The following is a 23,571-nucleotide window of genomic DNA, read 5'->3' on the forward strand; positions in this document are numbered from 1 at the left end:
TGTCACATCCTTCACTGTCTGGCACAGCTGGGTGGCCGCGATGCCAACACCACCTGGAGAGAGAGAGTTGGTTAGGAGAAAACGTAGATACAGTAGATGTTGCTGCAGGTTATACATCCTGGCCTGTTTTAATACAACAGAGACAAAAGCTCCCAACATGTCATACCCATAAGCCCTAGTAAATTACATTTCTCAATTGTTGCTTTTTTTTGTGCGTTATTTTCCATGTAGAATTGTTTTTGTTGATATATTATTATTGTTGTTCAAAAATATTGTTCATTTACACTGTGTAATACTTTATATACATCGCAATGGCGACCGTGGCGACCGTGGCAACCACCCATTCATGCCAGTAAAGCAGAGAGAGAGGACAGGGAGACAAAGATGGGTGGTTAAGATGAGCTGGAGATTAGACTTGTGTATGTATCCCTTCATTTTCTACCTAGTTGTTTCTCTAAACAGGGTAACTATGGGGATATAATACCGAATAAATTCTATCCAAGCTTCACTAATCATTACCTCAAGAGAGATACTCACTCAGGGAGACACCTCCAACTAAATTCAACTCAGCTGATATAAATATGTCTTGATGCACCCATAAATCCCATTATATACATCCATTCTATTGCAGGGAAATGTGATTTGTTTTGTTTACTGTGACAGGCCAGGTCAGTCAATAAGAGGCTGGCTGTGTGTATGTGTGTGCGGCTCAGGGGTAAGCAAGGAGAGCATTAAACACACATCACGTTACCTCCTACCCGCCGCCCTGGGCAAAAAGGAACACCCAAAACTAGACGTAGAGACACACAAACATCCACAACTAAAGAATGTAGCCATTGTACGTCAGATGACAATGGTTGACGTTAGCTTCATGCAAGATGACCTGACTAAGAATCTAGGGTAATTTGGGGTATTTGTTTTGGCTATGGGAGCAATGTGTGACACGGGGTCAAGAAAACAAGAAAACATAGTTTCGTAACTGTGCCAGTTGAAACAAAACCTTCTCATACAGGGAACAAATCTTTGAAACGATGAACAACGCACTGCCTATGATGACCTTTGTAGACAAAGTGGCAGTTGTGTGAGAGCATTGCTTTCTGTAGGTGTAACTTACATCAGCATGGCTGTTTGATGTAGTATCGGTGTGTGTATGATTCATTGTTTTTGAACATACTGTATGTGTGTGTGTGTGTGTGTGTGTGTGTGTGTGTGTGTGTGTGTGTGTGTGTATGTGTGTGTGTGTGTGTGTGTGTGTGTGTGTGTGTGTCTTAAGCCAGGTCTCAGTAGGTTATTGTTAAGTAGTGGGACAGAACAGAGAGGACAGATGGAGGCTGACTGGATGGACTGAACATGGCCCATAAAGGTCACCCATGCCTGAGGCCAGAGCCAATTGAGCAACGCAAACAGAGCGTTCACAACATGGACATTTACATTCAAACAGACGCCTGTCTCAAGCATATATAAACTGCTGTGGTTGACCGTGGTTATCACCAGCAACATGTTGGGATGGGAGTTGTGGTCCACCGTCTTGGTCACACTCACTCACACACCATAAGCTTGAGAAGACAGAGACAAAAGTAACCAAGGAGAAGGTATATTTTCATCTATTGCAGTCGCTGGTTGCTAAGTCGTACAGGCTGACCTCCTCTCTCCTTTGACACTGACAAAGAAAATAAACTAGAACGAGACCAATTCCCTCCTGGCTCTGCTCTGAAGAGACCTTAAGCCTATGGGAACTCAATAGACATTTCTCACTGTATTCAAGCCTGGCGAGGAAAAAGAGAGAAGGTCTGCTTCCCAAATGACACCGTATTCCCTAAGTAGCGCACTAGTTTTGATCAGGGCCAATATGGCTTTGGTCAAAAGTAGTGCACTGTGTAGGGAAGAGGGTATCATTTGGAACGCAATCAAGAACTTAATGAAATAACAAGAGCAACGGTGTTTCTGTTGGATGGCAGTGTCAGTGAGTCAGCCTGCCTCCTAACAGCTAGAACTATCTCTCCCTGTCGTTCTGTCCTCAGAGAGAAACCAAGTTTGCGTTGCCAGGGAAACCCAGGCCAAATTGGCGGCGACGACTGAGCAAAGGAGCCATTTTGTTTCATTGGCTGTTTTTCCTCCAGGCAAAACAGGAGGCATTTGGTGGCAATCAGAAGCTCATCCAGGGGTAATATGTGACAGATCAGCCAGTAACACCCACCCAATCACCACATAACGACTTACCTAGAGCCAGCTGGGAGTAGATGAGTGTGTACGTTGGTGTGAAGGTGGAGAGATGAGAAATTGCTTACCCTGAAGGATGCCACAAAAAGAAAAGCCACATAGACTTCTGCTCACACATATACTTTGATATTGCAAACTAGTAATGTGTATGGTCAATATGAAGTGTTTAGGCTGTCGGGGTAGGACAGAGTTTTGATATTTAGAGTTGGTGCCTGCCTATGTCTCCTAACCACTCTGTCCCACTCATCCACCTGTGTTAGAAAGGGAGGAAGGGGCACCTGTTTCTGGCTGGATCCCCCTGAGAACCAGAGAGCCAGGGCCAGTCTGCCCGTCTTGTGACTGATCCACCATCACAAGACCCAGGCCAGCACTGCCAAGAGCCCCCCCCCCCCCCCCCCCCCCCTCAACACACAGAGAGAGCGAGAGATAAGCTGAGGTAGGAGGGAGACTGCAGACGGGAACAGTCTGGATGAAAAGTCTGTTCATATCCGCTAATCATCACTAATATGTGCTCAGATTAAACAGTTAACCCATCATCAAGCCGTTGTTTTGGTTCACATTGCTTTCTTGGTATTTTTCACTAAATTCTCACAGATTCCCTGTCACCTTCTCCCTCTCTCCCGTCAGTGCCCCCTTTCAGTTGCCCCCTTTATCTCTCTGTCATCTGCTGTAAATGTGGACTAGGGCAATCTGTCTCTCTTTCCAGTCCTTATCTTCCTTTTTTTCTTCCCTTCATTCTCCTGGCAATGTGACGCGAGGTCGTCCCCTGAACACTAACCCGTTGCCTGAACACTAAACCATTGTCTGTGCAAAGATGGCAACTTGAGCAAATTCCCGCGCCTAATTCCATTCGTTCGGCCTGGGATTCAATTGAATTGGTTTAACTGAGAAAATTACAGGGCCTGTCAAAAGCATAGTTTTCACCCTCTGTCTCTCGTTTACTGACCAGGGTGTGTAGGGAGGAACAGCATACATAGTGGACTCCTATCTCTTTACACACACACACATACACACACACAGATTCTGGCACCAAATACACTCTGGGTCTCAATAACATGCTCTTCTAGAGTGAAGAGGAATGTTGTCCTAAACACTGTGGAGTTAACATTACTATGTAGTCCAGTATGATGTGTGTCCACACCCAGAGTTCAACTTGAGGAGAGGGTGGGGCCACTAAATGTTGTTGAGATTTCCCAAAGGGAAGCAGGATACGCAAACCTCCTACTACTGTACATACTTGTACCATAGTACAGTCAGTGCACACAGGCCTTTCTCACAGTCATCCACACACTGACCACATTCGTGTGAACGGTGCTTAAGAGGTAAGCTTGCTAGGCCACTTCCTCATAGAGAGCTAGTTTCTTAGCATAACTCAAACGGAGAAGCTAACACACCTCAGACCGTGCTTACTGTAACTTCTAGCCTAAAAAGGCCTGGTTGTGGTTATAGGTGTGGGCCCTATGGTGCTAGCAATGATAACACTAGCTAGCACACGTGCTCATGCTAATCACGGAGAGATGTGAGGCCGCTCATGTCACGTCAGGGTTCCATGCTGTCTGCCCCATGTCATTCTCTGTGTCTCCACTCTCCAAGCTTACCCTCTCCCACACCCTATCATTAGCCTGCGGTGCCTGTGGCTGACAAAGAATGGAATAAAACCATAAACCCAAGAATCCTTCGTAACCAAAGGGACGGCGAACAAGATCATCAAGTCGGACATGATTGAGCAATGTTTCTTGCTGTTGTTGTGCAAATCTTACATGAGGCTTACATGAGTGTGTGAGCATAAAACGGCATTGGGTGTGTGTCTGTGTCTGCTATAAGGAGAGATGACTGTGTTACATAACATAGTGTTTTCCCTGCTCTGTGTAGCTGTGAACTCGCTGACTGTTTTAATATGCTTTCTCGTATGGTAGGTTCCTCTTTGTATCACGTATAGGATGCACATTTTTAGTGACTGGGTGAGTGAATTCAAAACACATCCTGTGTGAGAAGGCAGAACCTGCGATTTCCTGAGTGAGAATTCACACAATGCTAACGCACACAGAGACACTAACACACACATACACTCATTGTACACACAAACACAAACAGACATGTTATCATGAAACCCACTGATAGCCATGCACAAACAAACACATTCTTCCTAACACAAACTCACATTGTAGAAAAATAAATACCAACTCAAATGTACAGACAGACACACCTGTGTGTGTGTGTGTGGGGGGGGGGGGCTTAAGCTGAATGGGGTCATAAGGCAGGGGTTGTGAGTGAGAGCGTATTCTGATTGGAGGGTGGGTTGGAGGTTGGAGCGGAGGGGAGGCTGCATGCCCTGGTTTCCCTGTGCTATCAGTGCAGCTGATCTGCGTCTGGGTATGATGCCAGCCAGCCAGCTAGGCCCAGAGAACAAACACAACCAGCACTCTCCTCTCCAACACAGCCCTTATTAGCATTCACTGAACTAGGGTAAGACCTACAGCACAGGGTAGTCAGACAGTGGGGAGTCATTGTAGACTGCTAAAGGATATGCTGAAATAGAGATGTGATTTGACTGAAATTGTAGGACAAACTAACAAAGTGATATTCTGTCTGTCTCTCATATTGAGTGATATCTTACATTAGAAAAAAAGGTGCTTTCTAGAATCTAAAACGTTTCGGCTGTCCCCATAGGAGAACCCTTTGAAGAACCCTTTTTGGTTCCAGGTAGAACCTCTTTGGGTTCCATGTAGAAACCTTGCAACAGAGGGTTCTACCTGGACCCAAAAAGGGTTCTCCTGTGGGGACGGCTGAATAACCCTTCTGGAACCCTTTTTCTAAGAGTGTAGAGTGAGCAGGTAACATCAACATCTCTGTACTTTCTCTATACTCTGTCACCTCTTTCTCTTCTCTTCCATTATCGTCTTCACTCAATCTCTTTTCTTTCTTTCTTTCTTTCTTTCTTTCTTTCTTTCTTTCTTTCTTTCTTTCTTTCTTTCTTTCTTTCTTTCTTTCTTTCTTTCTTTCTTTCTCTCCCCTCCTCTCCTCTCCTCTCTCTGTTGATACAAGGTAATGTTAGTCAGACCACTCAGGCCTAGGCCCAGTCAAGTGTGTATGTATGTGTGTACACGCGCGTGTGTGTTAGTGTGTGTGTGTGTTAGTGGGCATGGTGGCATGCAGGGCTGCTGGCCAGACCTAATCCATAAACACAGGGTCCAGTTCAGGGAGAGGTCGCAGGAAAAGGCTCTTGCCCCCCCTCCCAAACACATCCAAATGTCACTGCACTCCTTCCCTTGCCCTGTCCCTCTGGAGAAAACAAAGGGGGGAATGTATGCACACTCCCCAATGACGAGGTATCGAGCACTGATACGCCATGGTCATGAGGAGCCTCCCCGGTCGGGGTCATGTGGAGGGGGGAGGAGGGGAGGTGAAGGACAGGAGGATGCAGATGTGCGAGCCCAGCGGACAGAGAGGGCGGGATGGTAGGAGAACAACATGCCATTGTTTGGGGAGAGGGGACGGGAACGGCCGGCCCACAGGCCCACGAGAGAGAGAGGCAGCTGGGGTCAGTCAACGATTCACGGTTCACACACAGCCATGACACTGACACACCAGGGGAACCTCTTTATCTCTCTCTACAGAGCTCTCTCTCTCTCTCTCTGAGTCTCTGTACTAAACTCTATGACAGAGGTACGGTTGAGGTTTACCTTTGACTTTGGTCTCCTTAGCTGAGTTCTCTTCTCTTGGGTACAAGGACAGAGAAGGCCTATGTAATAATCTCCAGAGAGCTAAAACATTGACAGTGGCAATTATGCTGGAGAGGACATACAGTATCTTTCCTTGTCATGAGGTGGGTGGGGGGTGGTGCTGCTGCTGCAGGCAATGAGCTAGACACCTCTCTGCCTGGGTCCTCACAGTGGGAGCCAACAAGTTAGCAGCCTGTTGAAAACACCAGGCAGCACCACCATAGAGCCACATAGAACCATAGACAGAGCTCTAGTAGTCTCTCATTCACCAGCATGGCTCTACGGCACCACAGGCCGATAAGAGGGAAGAAACCGAGTAACATTGATGAAGAGACTGATGACAGCGGAAGCAGAAGATTGCTAATCAAACAATGACTCTGCGGTCGCTACGATAAGAAGCTGGCCGTTGATCTATATATTGATTTACTGCGAGTAAAAATGACAGACAATTAAATCATATCTGTCTGGACATACCCTGAGATTGGATATGAGAAATGGCTCCTTGTGTCCTCATGCAGTACCACCCACTGTTTTAATATACTATAGCTGTCACTGAATCTTATTAAAAAGCTGTCTGTGTTCACTATTAAAGACATGCATCCGGATACACTGAAGTTCTGTACATACGTGTAAACTGTAGGTTAGAGATATGATTCAAATAGCTGGTTGTGTTTTTAATCTCACCGGTGCAAGAGCAAGACAGGCATCCACTCACACACAACCACACTAATAAAAAAGCATGCACGTACCATTACTGTGGTTGTGGTTGTGCACACACCACACACACACACACACACACACACACACACACACACACACACACACACACACACACACACACACACACACACACACACACACACACACACACACACACACACACACAATGTTTGATATCTGACACTAATCTAGAGTTTAAAATCAGAGACGTGCTCTGACAGACTCTTGGGCTGCAGCAACATCATTGCCCAACACCCTCCACCACCATGTGAGGGGGAGGAGGCCACATGAACCAACCAACCAGAGGTGTTAGCTAGGGACCAAACAAGGGTGGATGTGTACTAATAAAGTCTTCACACTTACTAGAGGTTTTGCAAAAATACCCCCGGCTACATATATGCTGCAATGTAAACTTGCGAACTTGTCATGTCTCAACCGGAGGTAGTGCACGACACTTGCCTGACAGTTGCCCCCGCTAAGAAGGGCAGTGTAAACAGAATTGTCTCGTTAAGCCAACACTCGTACAGTAAACATTTTAATGTCCTTATTTTATTTACTTGTTTTATTGAATTTGTACCTGAAATTGTAGTAACAGCCTGTTACATTCTGAAATTGTCACCGTAGCATTATATCTCAACAGTGTATTTTTGTTGTTGTTGCTTGACTGCACTGAGGTCCAGGCAAGAAGCTATTCCCTAGGAAATGATCAACATTTTCAGTCGCAATTTGCCTTTACCTCATATAATGACTTCCATGATATTGATCAAATGAAGCCTGGTTTGTTCTAAGGTAACTTTAATATGGTAGTTAGGAGCTCTTAGCGTTACACTATCTAGCTATGGTTCAGCTAATCGTCAGCATATAGTAGCTACAGCCAGCATGTTTATGTGAGGATGCAGAAATTATTTTGTTTAGCTAGCTAGCTTGCTAGCTAACGTTACCTAGCTAGCTGTGTAGCCTATATTATAATATGAATGACACTGTATGATAACGCTACTGTCATTTATATTCGTATGGGAGGGGTAAACATTCATTATTGATATGCTAATGTTACTTGAGTTAGTTGTGTATTGTCAGCACTTTAATGTGTACATGTAGCAGACATGAGTCGGTCATGGTCACGTGATGAAGTAGCCTCGCCTGCGAACTTCAAAACCAGTGTCTACCCTCTATAGCTGGCTAGCTAGTTTTATAGTTTTGTCATTTATTCCAGTACATTCTGAATTCCCCAAAATGTGTTTATTAGCTAGCTACATTTTATAGGCTCCTCACTACGAGACTAAGCTAATTTGAACATCATTCCCATTTGCCAATGCTTAAATCAATGTCATCTATATATATTTTTTTGCAAGCTAGCGTCATAATTTTGTCTCACATGCCGAAAATGCTTAAATTTGATTTCATTTGACACTTAAATTAGACACATGAATACAGTTTGTATTGAATTGTGGATCATATCAATCCCACAAGTGATCAAAGTTCTCCACTCGCTCCCTCAAGCTAAATCGAGGGCCTAGGGGGCAATGTTAATGAATTGGACCTCCACTTAAGATGGCAATCAAACTCCATCCTGTTTCGACGGGGATTCCCCTAAGGAAAAGTAGCTAGCGCAAGGCCTGATGGGGTAAAAAGAGCGTGTTTGGACTGCAGGCTTGGTCTAATGGTCTAAGATGTTGGTTGATCCTGTGGGAAACCCGTGGTTGTAAGTGCTGAGAATAGAGACATTATATTCCTATTCTTATGGGTAAAAATAAAAGCTATGCATTAAGCCTCTAGTCATAAGAGTCACACCTAGTCGACAGATATTTAGGACACCTCATGAGCTTTCCTAACCCATTAAGAGTTACCAGCAGCTGTCTTGATAATAGAAAAATGTAGTGAGTCAGTGGTTCCTGTGCCATATGCAATTGTTTTGGAGTTATCCAAATAATGTTTTGATAATTCTTTATAATCAACCCATAAATAATCTAGATATTCATTGATTTCACGAGGCCTATTTCACATCATATGCTTATTGTCACGTCCTGCCCAGTAATAGGAGTTATTTTGTTATTATAGTTTGGTCAGGACGTGGCAGAGGGTATTTGTTTTATGTGGTTCGGGGTGGTTGTGTGTTTAGTGGTGTATTTGATTTATTATTCTGGGTTTTGGGCACTGGTCTATGTTAATGTATTTCTATGTTTAGTCTAGTTCTTTATTTTTCTATGTTTAGTTTATTGGGGATTGGACTCTCAATTGGAGGCAGGTGTTTTCTACTTGCCTCTGATTGAGAGTCCTATATATAGGTATGTGTTTGTTTTAGTGGGAGATTGTGCTAGGTATAGCTTTGTTGCCTTACCGGCCTGTTATTAGTCGTTGTGTTCTTGTTGTGTACGTATTTATTTTGGTTTACCTTCTTTGTCCGTTTAAATATAAAGAAGATGAGTGCACATTTCCCTGCTGCGTCTTGGTCCGCTTTAACCTACGGCAACCGTGACACTTATATACTTATAACAAATAGGCTAATAAATAAACATGTTTTTCTTCCGATTTATTTAATTACCTACATTATGTTATTTCAAGTTATCCCTTTGAAGAGCATTATCACATTGTTAAAAAAAGATGCCTAAATTGGGCATGCCTATAAATTAGGCAATTGAAGGCATCTAGGACTTATGTTAACTTTGATTGTGTTCGATGAAAATGATAGTCCTTTCAAACGTTGTATGCAACGTTGTTTGCAACATTATCGACAAGAGACTTGAGACCGACTGTGCCAATGCGATTTAGAGTTGTTAAATGTGAGTGACGAGTGTGTTGATTTAACGGTAATACTGTAAAAATGCAGCTTTTAACAACCATTAGAATTGGATAAAAAAAGGTTATGCAAGCTAACATATAAGGTGAAAATTAAGAGAAGTGATCGTGTCAGGTTAAATTATATCAAACGCTTTACCGTTGTAACATTTGATTTACAGTCACATTCACCGTGGCTGTCTGAAGTGTGCTATAGAGTTAATAACTGGCGATGCCTCATTACGATTGGTTATTCCCCATCATTTGCAACAATGTCATTGAGCGTCATTACTATCTTTCCTTTGCGGTTCCTCAAACTGTCATGATTACCAGCTGAGAAGGTTTTATGAGTTTATTTTACTCCTTGCTCAGAGTTTGTCTGAGCAGTGTCTTAACATCATCTTAAAACACTGAGCTGGGAGTTATTTTTTTGGCTTAAAACTGGTTTTATCAGGATTCCTAGGATATTTTCTGAGATGCTTTGTGGATACGGGCCCCAGGTTTATATCGTTACAATGGCGCCCAACGTGGGGCGGTCTCTCATAGAGGAGGTCAAAGGGGGGTGAATGTAGCAGACATGAGGCGGTCATGGTCCCGTGATGAGGTAGCCCCGCCTGCAAACTTCCAAACCAGTGTCTGCCCTGAGTGCCCTCAGTCAAAGAGGGAATTTTGGTCTAAAGGTCTAAGACAAGGAGACCCTGTTCATATCCCTTGTGTTACATACGGACAAGAAAATAAACCCTTTTATTCTCTGCACATGCTTGTGGATTGTTGCATATATGGTTTGGTTGCGTTATTCAATATTGTCATATGTTTTAGAAAAAAAATTGCCCGGATTGTTGAATACTTTTTGCTTACTAGCTAGTGGTTACTGTGATATTTACGGTCAATTTGAGCGGTGGACCAAGAATGTCACATAGCCAACCACAACAAAAGGTAAGGGAAGGATGTAATGTGAATTGAAAAGTAGATCTCGTTCCCCACTCCGGTCCTCAGACTCTCCTTCATCTCTCATAGTGGGAATAGGGCCTAAATGTGTTTACTCAAAAGAAATGCATATAAAAGTACCACTGCTGCTGCAGCTAGTGTACGTACTGCCTTTCTGTTACAAACACAATAACTGCATTTGCAACTAAATTGCCTTTACAAACAGTGAAGAAAAGATACATGTATAGATTGTTTCATGACCCTGAGTGGGTGTGTGTAGTATGAGAGATTTCAAAAATAAAGAAAGAGCGAAGAATAATTTTTCTTCAGGAAAAGAGGCTGTTAGGCAATGTTTCTGTTATGGATTCAGTAATCCTTTGTTCTAATCCTTATGTCCTTACAGACAGCTGGGAGCCATGAGAAACCAGAGGTCCAGACCTGTATAGACTGTGTCCGAAACTGAATACAATTCCCTATATAGGTTCTGGTAAAGGGTAATGCACTATATAGGGATTGGGGTGCCATTCGGGACTACACTACACTCTACCAGACCAAGGGGAACACTTAGTGTTGTACGCCCCCCTCCTAGGGAAACCATACACTCTTACAGTGCACAAAACCCCAGGCAAACTGAGTTCCACTTCTACATCAAGTCTCCAAGGTCCAAGTTGATGAATGACATCAGCTAAATAATAGGAATGTAAGCAAACACCTGTGAATTCCACAGAGACCTTTAACTGAGTGATTAGCCTGACTCATTAGCCTCTGCTAGCTCTGAAACACACTTGTGTATATTACAGTAGTACATGAATCTCATACTCCATCTCGTAATGATTGTGTTCCATTCAAGGGGCATACACACCTGCACTGAGTAGAGTGACGTGGTTCCTCTCTAACATATACAGATGCATAATTCATCTGTGCTTCTCATAACCATATCAACCCACATACTGTCCCAAACACAGGGGTGTAGTGCTGCCGGAGCGCGGGGGAGGGAAAGGGAAAGGGGATACCTAGTCAGTTGCACAACTGAATGCATTCAACCGAAATGTGTCTTCTGCATTTAACCCAACCCCTCTGAATCAGAGATTTGAGAATACACAGAGCTGGTAAAACTATTTATTGGAAAAATATATGAATATATTCTAAATAAATTAAATTGAATTACCTCAAATTCCATTAAAAACGATAGAATGACAAACCAAATACTGTAAATACAGTTGAAGTCGGAGGTTTACATACACCTTAGCCAAATACATTTAAACTCAGTTTTTGTTAACAATTCCTGACATTTAATCCTAGTAAAAATTCCCTGTCTTAGGTCAGTTAGGATTACCACTTTATGTTAAGAATGTGAAATGTCAAAATAATTGTAGAGAGAATGATTTCTTTCAGCTTTTATTTCTTTCATCACATTCCCAGTGGGTCATACGCTCAATTAGTATTTGGTAGCACTGCCTTTAAATTGTTCAACTTGGGTCAAGCGTTACGGGTAGCCTTCCACAAGCTTCATACAATAAGTTGAGTGAATTTTGGCCCATTCCTCCTGACAGAGCTGGTGTAAATGAGTCCGGTTTCTATGCCTCCTTGTTCGCACACACTTTTTCAGTTCTGCCCACAAATGTTATATAGGTTTGAGGTCAGGGCTTTGTGATGGCCACTTTGGAAGTATGCTTGGGGTCATTGTCCATTTGGAAGACCCATTTGCGACCAAGCTTTAACTTCCTGAATGATGTCTTGAGATGTTGCTTCAATATATCCACATCATTTTCTTCCCTCATGATGCCATTTATTTTGTGAAGTTCACCAGTCCCTCCTGCAGCAAAGCACCCCCACAACATGATGCTGCCACCCCGTGCTTCACGGTTGGGATGATGTTCTTTGGCTTGCAAGCCTCCCCCTTTTTCCTCCAAACATAACAATGGTCGTTATGGCCAAACAGTTCTATTTTTGTTTCATCAGACCAGAGGACATTTAAAAAAATTCCCATCTTTGTCCCCATGTGCAGTTGCAAACCGTAGTCTGGCTTTTTTATGGTGGTTTTGGAGCGGTGACTTCTTCCTTGCTGAGCAGCCTTTCAAGTTATGTCGATATAGGACTTGTTTTACTGTGGATATAGATACTTTTGTACCTGTTTCCTCCAGCATCTTCACAAGCTCCTTTGCTGTTGTTCTAGGATTGATTTGCACTTTTCACACCAAAGTATGTTCATCTCTAGGAGACAGAATGTGTTTCCTTCCTGAGCGGTATGGCGGCTGCGTCTTTATACTTGCGTGCTATTGTTCGTACAGACGAATGTGGTACCTTCAGGTGTTTGGAAATTGCTCCCAAGGATGAACCAGACGTGTGGAGGTCTACAATTTTTTTCTGATGTCTTGGCAGATTTCTTTTGATTTCCCCATGATGTCAAGCAAAGAGACACTGAGTTTGAAGGTAGGCCTTGAAATACATCCACAGGTACACCTTCCAATTGACTCAAATGACGTCAATTAGCCTATCAGAAACTTCTAAAGCCATCACATCGTTTTCTGGAATTTTCCAAGTTGTTTAGTCAACTTAGTGTATGTAAACTTCTGACCCACTGGAATTGTGATACAGTGAATTATAAGTGCAATAATCTGTCTGTAAGCAATTATTGGAAAAATGACTTGTGTCATGCACAAAGTAGATGTCCTAACCGACTTGCCAAAACTATAGTTTGTTAACAAGAAATTTGAGGAGTGGTTGAAAAACGAGTTTTAATGACTCCAACCCAAGTGTATGTAAACTTCCGACTTCAACTGTATGTATACCACTTTGGCCAATCAGAACGTTGAACATACAGTAGATATCTCAATCCCGGCAGCTCAGCGTAATGTGACAGGGAGTTACATTGAGATGTAGGATCCAAATTTACTGTGTGTCTGCGATGACGTTCATAAAACTCCACGGACCTCTTGCGCAGTGGAACCCAAAATGATGTGACCCCTTGGTTACGGTGACACCGTTCCGCCGAGGACACCCAAAACAGAGTTGCCACCGCAAAGCCCAAGGAGCCTGACCCTCTCTGGAAGTTGTTGTAGCCCTGCTTGGGATATTTAGACTATATTGGTTATTGGTTGAGACCGACGCAGCTCTAGCTTGGTATGTCAGGGTGGGCAATTATAAACGTGAATTGGGCCAAGTTGGAGGCAATAATGCATTTAGGTTATAGTTTATTGAGATGCATGAATACACAACACCAAAAGATTGATTTTATGGCTGTTTTAAAATGAATTTCCTGCATTTCTACGTAGTAATGATTTATGTTCACTAATTGGTCAATTGATTTGATAGCATGTTAATCTATGCAAATAAATTCTATGAATAGTTCACCTCTCTGTTTTCTTTTATTCTGTAATATGGTATATTGTAACCATGTGTTCAAGCTAATCAAATAAAAGTTGATTTATGATACAGTGTAGTGTAAGCTACACAATACAATGAAATGCCTACTCGCAACCAAAGCTCTCCTCGCAAACAGTGCAATGATGTATTTATATTTAGATTTGGCTATAGCCTACAAATAGCTATCCCACGTAGTCATAGGCTTATTAGGCTATACTGCAAATTATTGTCTGTTCCTGAACTGGCCGAATGACAGAGCTATCCTTCAGCAACACAAATTGGTTCAACTTCTTTAACATCATAACGCGATTCTGGCGCTGTCCTTTCAGCACCAGGAAGGGCTGTCCAATCACTTAAAATAACACTCATCAAGATATGTTACCTACGCCTAATAGTCCTGGTCATCACTTGTTATTATTACAAATAAGATATTAGCACTTCTCATAATGATGCTTGGATAAAAGCTGAATCAATGTCTCGCAAGATCACATAATGATTCATTTGCATTTTACTGACGCATACGCAGTTTGGACGTTTCACCGGTAAAACGTGAAGAATTATCATTCACGATTGACAGTGATGATGGCCTATTTTGAAATGAGGTATGCCCATCTTGGTGTTTGAGGGTATTACAAATAGAACATTGTGTGGGCATACCAGTAGGCAGAAGTTGCAATTGGAGGATGCATTTTATACATAGGCCTATTCTACAATGACATTCAATAGGCTACATCTGTCGGTACAAACTTTGATTGAGGAAATGATGACGTCATTTTAATGTGTTGACACATAACAGATGCACGCTGCACACATGCATGTACTGTATGCACAGGAAGAATAAAAAACAAACTGTCTTCCATTTTGATCAGCTGGCCTTGTCCTTGACACACAACCGAGACACTCACTCTCTTACGCTCAAAAACACTCAAAACCTCAACACACCCATACCCAGGTGCTTACACCCCCTCACTCCCCCATTCCTCCACCCCATACAGTGCACTATGACCCCCAAAGCCAGGTGACAGGTGCTCCTCCAACCCCAACTCTCACCACTTCTCTACTATACTAAGTACTGACATACACAGGGTTGGATCTTAAGTAGTATTTGCAGTACTCTTACATAGTATCTGCAATACCACTCCTTCTCGTAATTCACATAGTTATAATACACAATCATAGACACGAGCTATGGAACAATACAGAGTGATGCATTTCCTTGTGTTCATAGTACACAACATTCTTGACCTGGACTGGAGTATGGGTTTAGCACTATACACCATTCAAGACTTATCACTGTGTTTTCCCAAGGAATGTATTCATATTTACAATGTATGCATTTTTGTTCCTTTGAATGACAGAGACCCCCCTGCTGGCCTGCAGGTGTATACGTAAGCAATAAGGCCAGAGGAGGTGTGGTATATGGCCAATATACCACGGCTAAGGGCCATGTCCAGGCACTATGCACGACACAACGCGGAGTGCCTGGACACAGCCCGTATATTGGCCATATATCACAACCCCCCGAGGAGTCTTATTGCTATTATAAACTGGTTACCAACGTAATTAGAACTGTAAAACTACAAAGGTTGTCATACCTGTGGAATACGGTCTGATATACCATGGCTTTCAGCCAATCAGAATTCAGGGCTCAAACCACCCAGTTTATAATAAGTGTGTCACTGGATTACAATTACAGTAGTACTTCCTCTAATTCTATGGGTCACTCATGATTTAATTTTATGGGGTGTGTGTCTTGTTTTATGTTCTGTCCCTATACCAGTGACGGCGATTGGTTCCTACTTACACAGTGTTTATGGTGATTGGTTCCTACCTACCCAGGTGTCTATGGTGATTGGTTCCTACCTGCAGCAGAGTGAATGAGGATGCTCTGGTTGGGCCTCAGGTTGCCAAAGTCAAACAGCATCATGTAGGCGGTGATGTAGTTGACGGGGAGGGCGGCGGCTTCTTCAAAAGTCATTCCCTCTGGGATGAGGAACGTGTGGGTAGCGGGCACCACGGCCACCTCCTGCCACAGCCCACAGCGGTTCAGCACCAGCACCTTGTCACCCACCTGCATGGACAGAAAAGAGTCATGGTTTACTATAAGGTTGCAAAATCCCAGTACATTTCTGACAATTCCCAGGGTTTCCAAGAATCCTGGTTGGAAGATTTACAGAATCAGGAGGGAATAGGCAGGAAATCCTGGATCCAAACAGGATTTGGAGAAAACCTGGGAATGTGGGTAAAGTTAGTGGGATTTTGCAACCCTAACTAGTGTATATCTACTGTAGACATGCCATTTAGTTCACAAGTTACAAGTGGCTATGTTTATGGAAAGCAGGGGATCAGCTGTTTTGTGGTTTGGTGTTGGGGGAATTTTACAAATCTAAGGTTCACAATGAAAATGACTGTGGCGTTAGTTATTTTGTAATTTGTTGTTTGTTATATAGGATCATACAGTCAACATCATAACATGATCTGGCATTAGCCCCCACTGCTACTTTTCTCTCTCTGACAATTATCACCTCCCTCCTTATCACCTCAACCCCCCTCCCCTCCTCTCCCCTGCTTGTCATTTTGGGCGCCGTGTCCCCATTCGGGCTTATCAGAGCAGCAGGAACCTCCGACCCTCTCCTGTCTGTCCAGGAGGAAGAGCCCCATTGTAAACTTCCCCCCCTGCCGAGGGACTGGCCAATCAGGGAGGGAAACACCAGGGACACAGGAAACAGAGCCCACCACTGCATTCTAACATTCTTCCTGTTTTCTTCCTCCTCCCTTCTCCACCCCACCTCTACATCCATCTGACTCCTTCCTTCCCTCGTTCGACTCCTCTCCCTTTCCCTCAACCTGTCACTCTTCCTCGCTGTCTCTCCCTCTCACTCCTTCAGTATCTCTTTTGATTGTCTCTCTCTCTCTGTCTCACTCTGTCTTGTACAGTATCTCCTTTACCCCCGCTTTTTTAATCTCCCTCCCTCCTCCCGTCTCCCTTTCTCCATCTCCCTCTCTCCACCTCCCTCCATGGGCCCTGTGCGAGGAGTTGCCCGTTTCCCCTCTTCCTCATCACTGAGACAGGACAATGGGTCCCATCTTCTCCCCTGGCCACTCTCCACTCATCAGCGGCCCTGCCAGATTCTTCTCCATGGTTGAGCACAAGACAAGCTCTCTCCTCCTGGGAACAAACCCACTCCTCCCGCCCCAGCCTCCCCACCATCCTCCCGCCCGCCCGGGCCTCTCTAATGGTCTGGAGGGAGCGATGCGCCTCGCTCTGTCTATCCACTCCAATTAGAGAGATCTCCCTCTTCCCTCTCATTCACTCTCCCTCTCTTTATATCCCCCGTCTCAAGCTGATGCGTTTTGAGTCCTTCCTCTTTCTCTCTTTCACTCCTTTTCTATCAGTCTTCATCTTTCGCTCTCTCTTTCTTTCCCTCTGCCTGTCCTTCTCTCCATCTCCCTGTGTCTGTAGTGAAACTCATTGCCCTCAGTCTGTTAATTGGCGCTCCAGTATGGCAGGTAGGATCAATAGGCGGAGGCGTTGGAGCCTAGCAGGAAACACGCTGATGACTCAACCCTCACATTCAACTGCATCGGCATGTATTGTGTGCCCATGTGAGGCATGTGAGTCACCGTCACACAAACACATGCACACACACACACACACACACACACACACACACACACACACACACACACACACACACACACACACACACACGAGAAGAACAACACACACATACACAGAACATACTCCCACTCAAACACACTCTTGGCCAAAGTCCTCCTTGTGACTTGTCTATCACAGCACTCGTTAGTGTTACCCCCCTCCTACTTCTCTCATGTCCCCCCCCCTTGACTCTCCAGTCTCCAATGAAGTCACCACACAGTGTATGAGGGGGAGCTTCTCAAAGAGCCTTGTAGTCAGCTGCTGTACACCACTGGCCTTTATCAACTAGTGATTCAGGTTTGGGGGTATGTGGGCTACAAGTCAGAGGTTATGTGGTTTGACGATCTCATCAACTTTTGCCCCCAATTGGTTAGGTCATGGATTCTAGTCTCAACTGGAGGAGTAGCTGTGAACTCAGTATGGCTCCTTAATGTTCTCATGGAGCCTTGGTTAGATTAAAGGACAAAGGACAATGTATTCATCCTACTGTGTTGTGTCAGCAGTGTTGTCGTCTAACATTGTTAAGCGTAAATCATAGGCGTCCCATTGTGACATAGCCACACGGCTCTGAGAACACCCTCCACGGTTGACACACAGCCCGAATGCGCACTTCCCCATAATTCTCAACGAACGCGTCTCCGGCACGCTTCCTCTATTCATTTGAATGTGTTGAGAGTTGGAGAAATTGCTTGAGCTGTGTTGGAACTTTCAAAGTCCGAAAGGCCAACAGTCCAATATTCTAGAACGCCACTGTGCGTACACCGACACGTTTTGGACTGTGATAAACCCTTTACTCTGCTGATGTGTGAACCGTGTGAGACTGAGAGGGTCATCCATGGAGCATTATATGTGTCAGGATCACGGCCCCGCCCTGTTCACGGATGGAACCTACCTTGAGTTTGACCTATAATCTGTGCTTTCTACCTGCTATTTCTGCCATTGCAGCTGTTACCATGACTACGGTGCTGCAATAGCAAGTCTTGTTACTGATAGGCTAGAACTGTTCACGGTAACAAACTCGGAGACATACAGACGTCGTATTTCTGTGTTGTCGTTCTTGGTGCCTCTCGGTTCTGTTGAGGTTTTTTGAGTGTGTGTGTGTGTGCTTTCGGCAGTGTTATAATTAAGCAATAAGGCCCGAGAGAGTGTGGTATGTGGCCAGTATACCACGGCTAAGAGCTGTTCTTACGCACAACTCAATGCAGAGTGCCTGAATACAGTCCTTAGCCGTGGTATACTGGCCATATACCACAAACCTCCGAGATGCCTTATTGCTATTAGAAACTGGTTACCAACGCAATTAGAGCATTAAAAACACATGCTTTGTCATACCCGTGGTTTTGCTCAACATTCCAAGGTTATAATAGTTGTTATAAACTGGACGGTTTGAGCTCTGAAAGCTGAATGGCTGACAGCCATGGTATATCAGACCGTGTACCACAGGTATGACAAAACATTTATTTATACTGCTCTAACTACGCTGGTAACCAGTTTCTAATAGCAATAAGGCACGTCGGGGGTTTGTGGTATATGGCCTATATACCACGACTAAGGGCTGTATTCAGGCACTCCGCGTTGCATCGTGCATAAGAACAGCCCTTAGCCGTGGTATATTGGCCATATACCACACCTCCTCAGGCGTCTGATTCTCTCCTCCCTTTGTTGTTTATGGCCGACTATCAAGACAGACTGTGCAAAATGCATGCTACGAGTGTGCTTCCCATCTGTAGTGAAAAGGAGGACAAGAGGGACGGAACGGAGCGAGGTAGGAGGGACGGAGGAAATACCAGACTGACAATGTGGGCCGGAGGGAGATAATTGAGAACATATGAGTTAGATCCTACCAGAGCTCAGCTAAAGCTTATACTCTCAAAAAAGGAAAGGGTTTAGTGAAAAAAGTGCTGATTGAGGATTGTCAGTCATGAGTAATAGAGTGTAATTTGGATATTTCCCTCTTTTTGTCACTTACTCACTCTTTCCCCGCACTGCTCGTGCGGTTATTCGGGGTGATGTCACTTTAGTATTAACCTACTTCCAGTCACTGTGTCACTGCAGACTCAGCGTGTATGTGAGAGAGAGAGAGAGAGAGAGAGAGAGAGAGAGAGAGAGAGAGAGAGAGAGAGTGTGTGAGTGTGTGAGTGTGTGAGTGTGTGAGTGTGTGAGTGTGTGAGTGTGTGAGTGAGTGAGTGAGTGAGTGAGTGAGTGAGTGAGTGAGTGAGTGAGTGAGTGAGTGAGTGAGTGAGTGAGTGAGTGAGTGAGTGAGTGAGTGAGTGAGAGAGAGAGCCTCCCAAATAAAGTGACTGCAACTAAGGTCAGCACATTCCCTGTGAGCTCCCTCCTGCCAAAACACAGAGATCTCTATCCATTAGGAAGATTGGCTCTTAATTTAGGGAGTTGGGGGAAGGTAGGGGTAGTATGGGGACTGCAGTGTGTTAGTGTTTTGTGTGTGTGACCTTCTAATCCAATCTGCATGAATAACAAAGTGCAGTGAGGCCAGGGAAGTATATAATAGGACGTGGGTCATATCATATATTATGCTGTCAAAGACCGACACAGACCCAATAACTCTGGTATATAGACGCTTCTATAAGCTCATCTTATCCCTACGGATCTTCAGGTCCAGTGGATTTCAGGGACACGACCCCTCCCTGCTGAGAAAGAGGTGCACTGATCTTATTAGTGTATGTCCCAAATGACACCCTATCCTCTATATAGTGCACTACTTTTGACCAGGGACTCTGGGCATTATATAGAGAATTGGGTGCCATTGGGACGCAGACTTAGACTGATCTGGCACCTTCTCTTTTGTACTTGGTCCAAATGCAACAATTGCAGAGTGTTCTTATTTTAATTAGTCTAGACCTGGGTCAATTTGTCTTCATGTCAATGAGTTTTGTAATGTAAGGTTAATCAATTGTTTAAGAGCAATAAAGGTTTACAGCAGGGTTATAACATCAGAACATATGATTGGTGTTGTAAAAATAGCAATGAATATACATCAAGTCTTTGTGCTTAGTGAACATTGTGGTTTTGTCATAGAGTTTTATCTGTGATGGTGTTCGGTCTCAGGTTCAAATAATATAGCAACAATATCTCTAGGCTACTATATATCTAAATTGTCATATTGTTATAAAATGAACAGATTTAAAGGGTCGTTGTGCACAATATGTTGCTATTAGCTCCATTGAAAGGATGTGGTTGGTGTTGCCTTGCCATCAGTAATATAACTGGCAGTAAAACATGACTCATCACACTATTCAAACAAGGAGAGGTAGCCTGGAATGATCAATGCATGGGCGATGTTATTATCATACAAGTAATGCTGATTATATGGCAATGGATTCATGTGAAGATATACGATAGATAAGCAGATAAGCAAAATAACACAGTCCTTTCAAAATATTAATGGTACGGAAATACACTGAGTGTACAAAACATTAAGAACACCTGCTCTATCCACGACACAGACTGACCAGGTGAATCCAGGTGAAAGCTATGATCCCTTATTGATGTCACCTGTTAAATCCACTTCAATCAGGGTAGATGAAGGGGAGGAGTCAGGTTGAAGAAGGGTTTTTAAGCCTTGAGACAATTGAGACATGAATTGTGTGTGTGTGCCATTCAGAGGGTGAAAAGGCAAGACAAAAGATTTAAGTGCCTATGAATGGGGTATGGTAGTAAGTGCCAGGCGGACTGGTTTGTGTCAAGAACTGCACTCCTGGGTTTTTCATGCTCAAAGGTTTCCCGTGTGTATCAAGAATGGTCCACCACCCAAAGCACATCCAGCCACCTTGACATAACTGTGGAAAGCATTAGAGTCAACATGGACCAGCATCCCTGTGGAACCGTTTCGACACCCTTTCGACACCTTGCAGAGTCTATACCTCCACGAACTGAGGCTGTGCTGAGGGCAAAGGGGGGTGCAACTCAATATTAGGAAGGTGTTCCTAATGTTTGGTATGCTCCGTGTATACCCTAAAAATAGATGCTGTTTAATGGGCGTTGTATGCAGAATATAGCAATATTAATTTCAAATCGATAAAAAATCTGAAGATTGAATGGTTGGTGATTTGTGACTTTCCCAAAGACATGTCTGTTGACAAAGATCGCGAGTAATCATTTAAATGTTCGGCTTCTCCTGGTCTTGCGCCTCGCCCTTTCCGTTCGCTTAGTGCGTGAGCCACTGTCGCTCTCCGTAACAAAGGCAACCGTGTCACTACTGCGTGGAGTCGCCGCCCCCCCCCCCCCCCCCCTCCCTCCTATCCCCGAAACGGTGCTCTAAAGTGCCAGAAGCAGAATGTTTTTCAAAAGGTTTCATTATCTCGAATTTTCTATCCCCTAAACGTAGAGATAGCATTGTAATCTCTCCAAATCCACAGAACCGAGTGCTACATGCCTTTCTGCTGGTTAGCTGTCTAGCGGATGGCGCGACTCACAATTTGGAGCTGTCAATCTCCCGTGCGCAAAGCAACTCATTTTTATTGTTGGCAGACAAGCGGCGCTGGCTTCATTGAACTCACTGCCAATTTAACAATTGGGTCCTTTGCTGGAATCATAAAAAAAACAAATGCACTCCTTGGCATGTAACTTTCCACTCAGAAGATTGAGTGACTACTCTGCTGCTATGCTCTCCATTTACGCACCAGTGACTGGGCTAGCAATAACCCTCCAAAGCATTTAGCAGCGAAATTAGGCTACATTATTCTTGTGGGCTATCATTGTTCCAACTCTCTGGTCATTTTGAGACTTTGGACAAATAGACAGTCTTATTCTGAAATCAGATTACATTAATATTCAAATGTATTGGTCTGGGCTTTTAGTGTTGAATGTGGTGATGACGATGGTGATGCTGGTAATAGATGACTAACATGAACACATGTGAGACGGAATTGTCAATTCAAATCAATAGCAAAGACGGACACGCCCTAAATCAAACAGCATCCTGATATGAACCCAAATACCTCAAGAAATGAGTTAACCAAATGTGCTTTCTTTGGAACAAAGTATCCGACAACATATTATTGTTCATGGAAATTGCCAAATTACCAGGTTTACTAGGCAATCATACGAGTAAGCTAAATCATTTCTAAGACAGAGGCTTCAGAAGCAGGTGAAGTGAGAGAGATGGAGAGGAGAGAGCGGAGAGGATGTGGCGCGCTTACTTTTCTATCCGTCACCTCTTCTCCCAGAGCCTCGATCTCCCCGGAGCACTCCATCCCTGGCGTGACAGGTGGGGACGGAAGCCGGTCGTACAGACCCTGCCGGGCCAGCAGGTCGGCAAAGTTCAGCCCGCATGCCTTGACCCGCACCATGACTTCTCCGGCCTTGAGTGCCGGCTTCCCCTTCTTCACCTGCAGTTTCACCTTATCATAGCCCCCGTAGCCGGAAAGGACCAGAGAGCGGTAGGTGAACTGCTCTTCCTCGGGGACCTTCTCGGTCGCCGCCGGTGTGGCAGCCGCATCGGTGGAACTGACTGGTGGGGACTCCGGCTTGGACTCAGCTTTCGGCTCCTCGCTGGGTTTATTATCTTGCTTTGTTTCCTCGGCGTTTTGCTGCTGAGCAGGTGCATCATCGCCAGACATTGTGAAGAGTATTAGTAGACAGTGACAAGTCTTGAAATTTAACGTTCACTTTTATCCTCTTGTCTTTAGGAGCTTTGCTGTAATGAAGTGTTGATGAGTCCGATCTGAGTGAGTCAGGAGCAAAGAGAGAAGAAAACCTGATTCTCAGAGCTTCTTCAGCAGCCTTGCATGAGGACACAGACCCGAGTCAATGAGAGCTTCAACTGAGTAAAGAGCAGGCTGCCTCGCAACGGCTACAGTGGCCAGAGGTTGTCAACTCCGCGCTCTGACAGTGTGTGTGAGTGGGACGAGAAGGAGGCAAGTTAGAAAACCCGGAGAGCGGAGTTACTGAGGAGGAGAAACGACAAGTTTCTGACAAACTGACTGTGTCCGCCTATATACGTTTCGGCATAGCCAGGGGCGGACTGGGACAAAAATTCAGCACTGTCATTTCACACCAGCCCACATCCCCCCGCAGTAATGCTAATGTAAAATAACATAAGCAACTATAGTATAACATTTCTCAACCTTTACTGTACTGTCTGTGCTTCTTGTTCTTGTTCTCATCTGTTGTCACTCTGTCTGTCTTTGCGTTTGTCTGTCACTCCTATGTGTTAAT

The 23,571-nt window shown here is 44.2% G+C and overlaps 1 protein-coding gene across 1 annotated transcript in view; it reads right to left on the reverse strand.

The window, feature by feature from the left end:
* LOC106600993 (NADPH-dependent quinone oxidoreductase VAT1) overlaps positions 1-23,304 on the reverse strand; it is a 41,681-nt gene extending 18,377 nt beyond the window's left edge. Inside the window, exons 1-3 of the mRNA XM_014192825.3 lie at positions 22,554-23,304; positions 15,594-15,801; positions 1-53 (exon numbers count right to left, since the gene is read on the reverse strand). The exon at positions 1-53 is cut by the window's left edge and continues 118 nt beyond it. Of these exons, the coding sequence (XP_014048300.3) occupies positions 1-53; positions 15,594-15,801; positions 22,554-22,973 (681 nt within the window). The 5' untranslated portion in view covers positions 22,974-23,304. The remainder of the gene's footprint in view (positions 54-15,593; positions 15,802-22,553) is intronic.
* Between the last annotated feature and the right edge of the window lie 267 nt (positions 23,305-23,571).

Source organism: Salmo salar, chromosome 03 (genome assembly GCF_965601325.2).
Source record: "Salmo salar chromosome 03, fSalSal1, whole genome shotgun sequence".
NCBI lineage: Eukaryota > Metazoa > Chordata > Actinopteri > Salmoniformes > Salmonidae > Salmo > Salmo salar.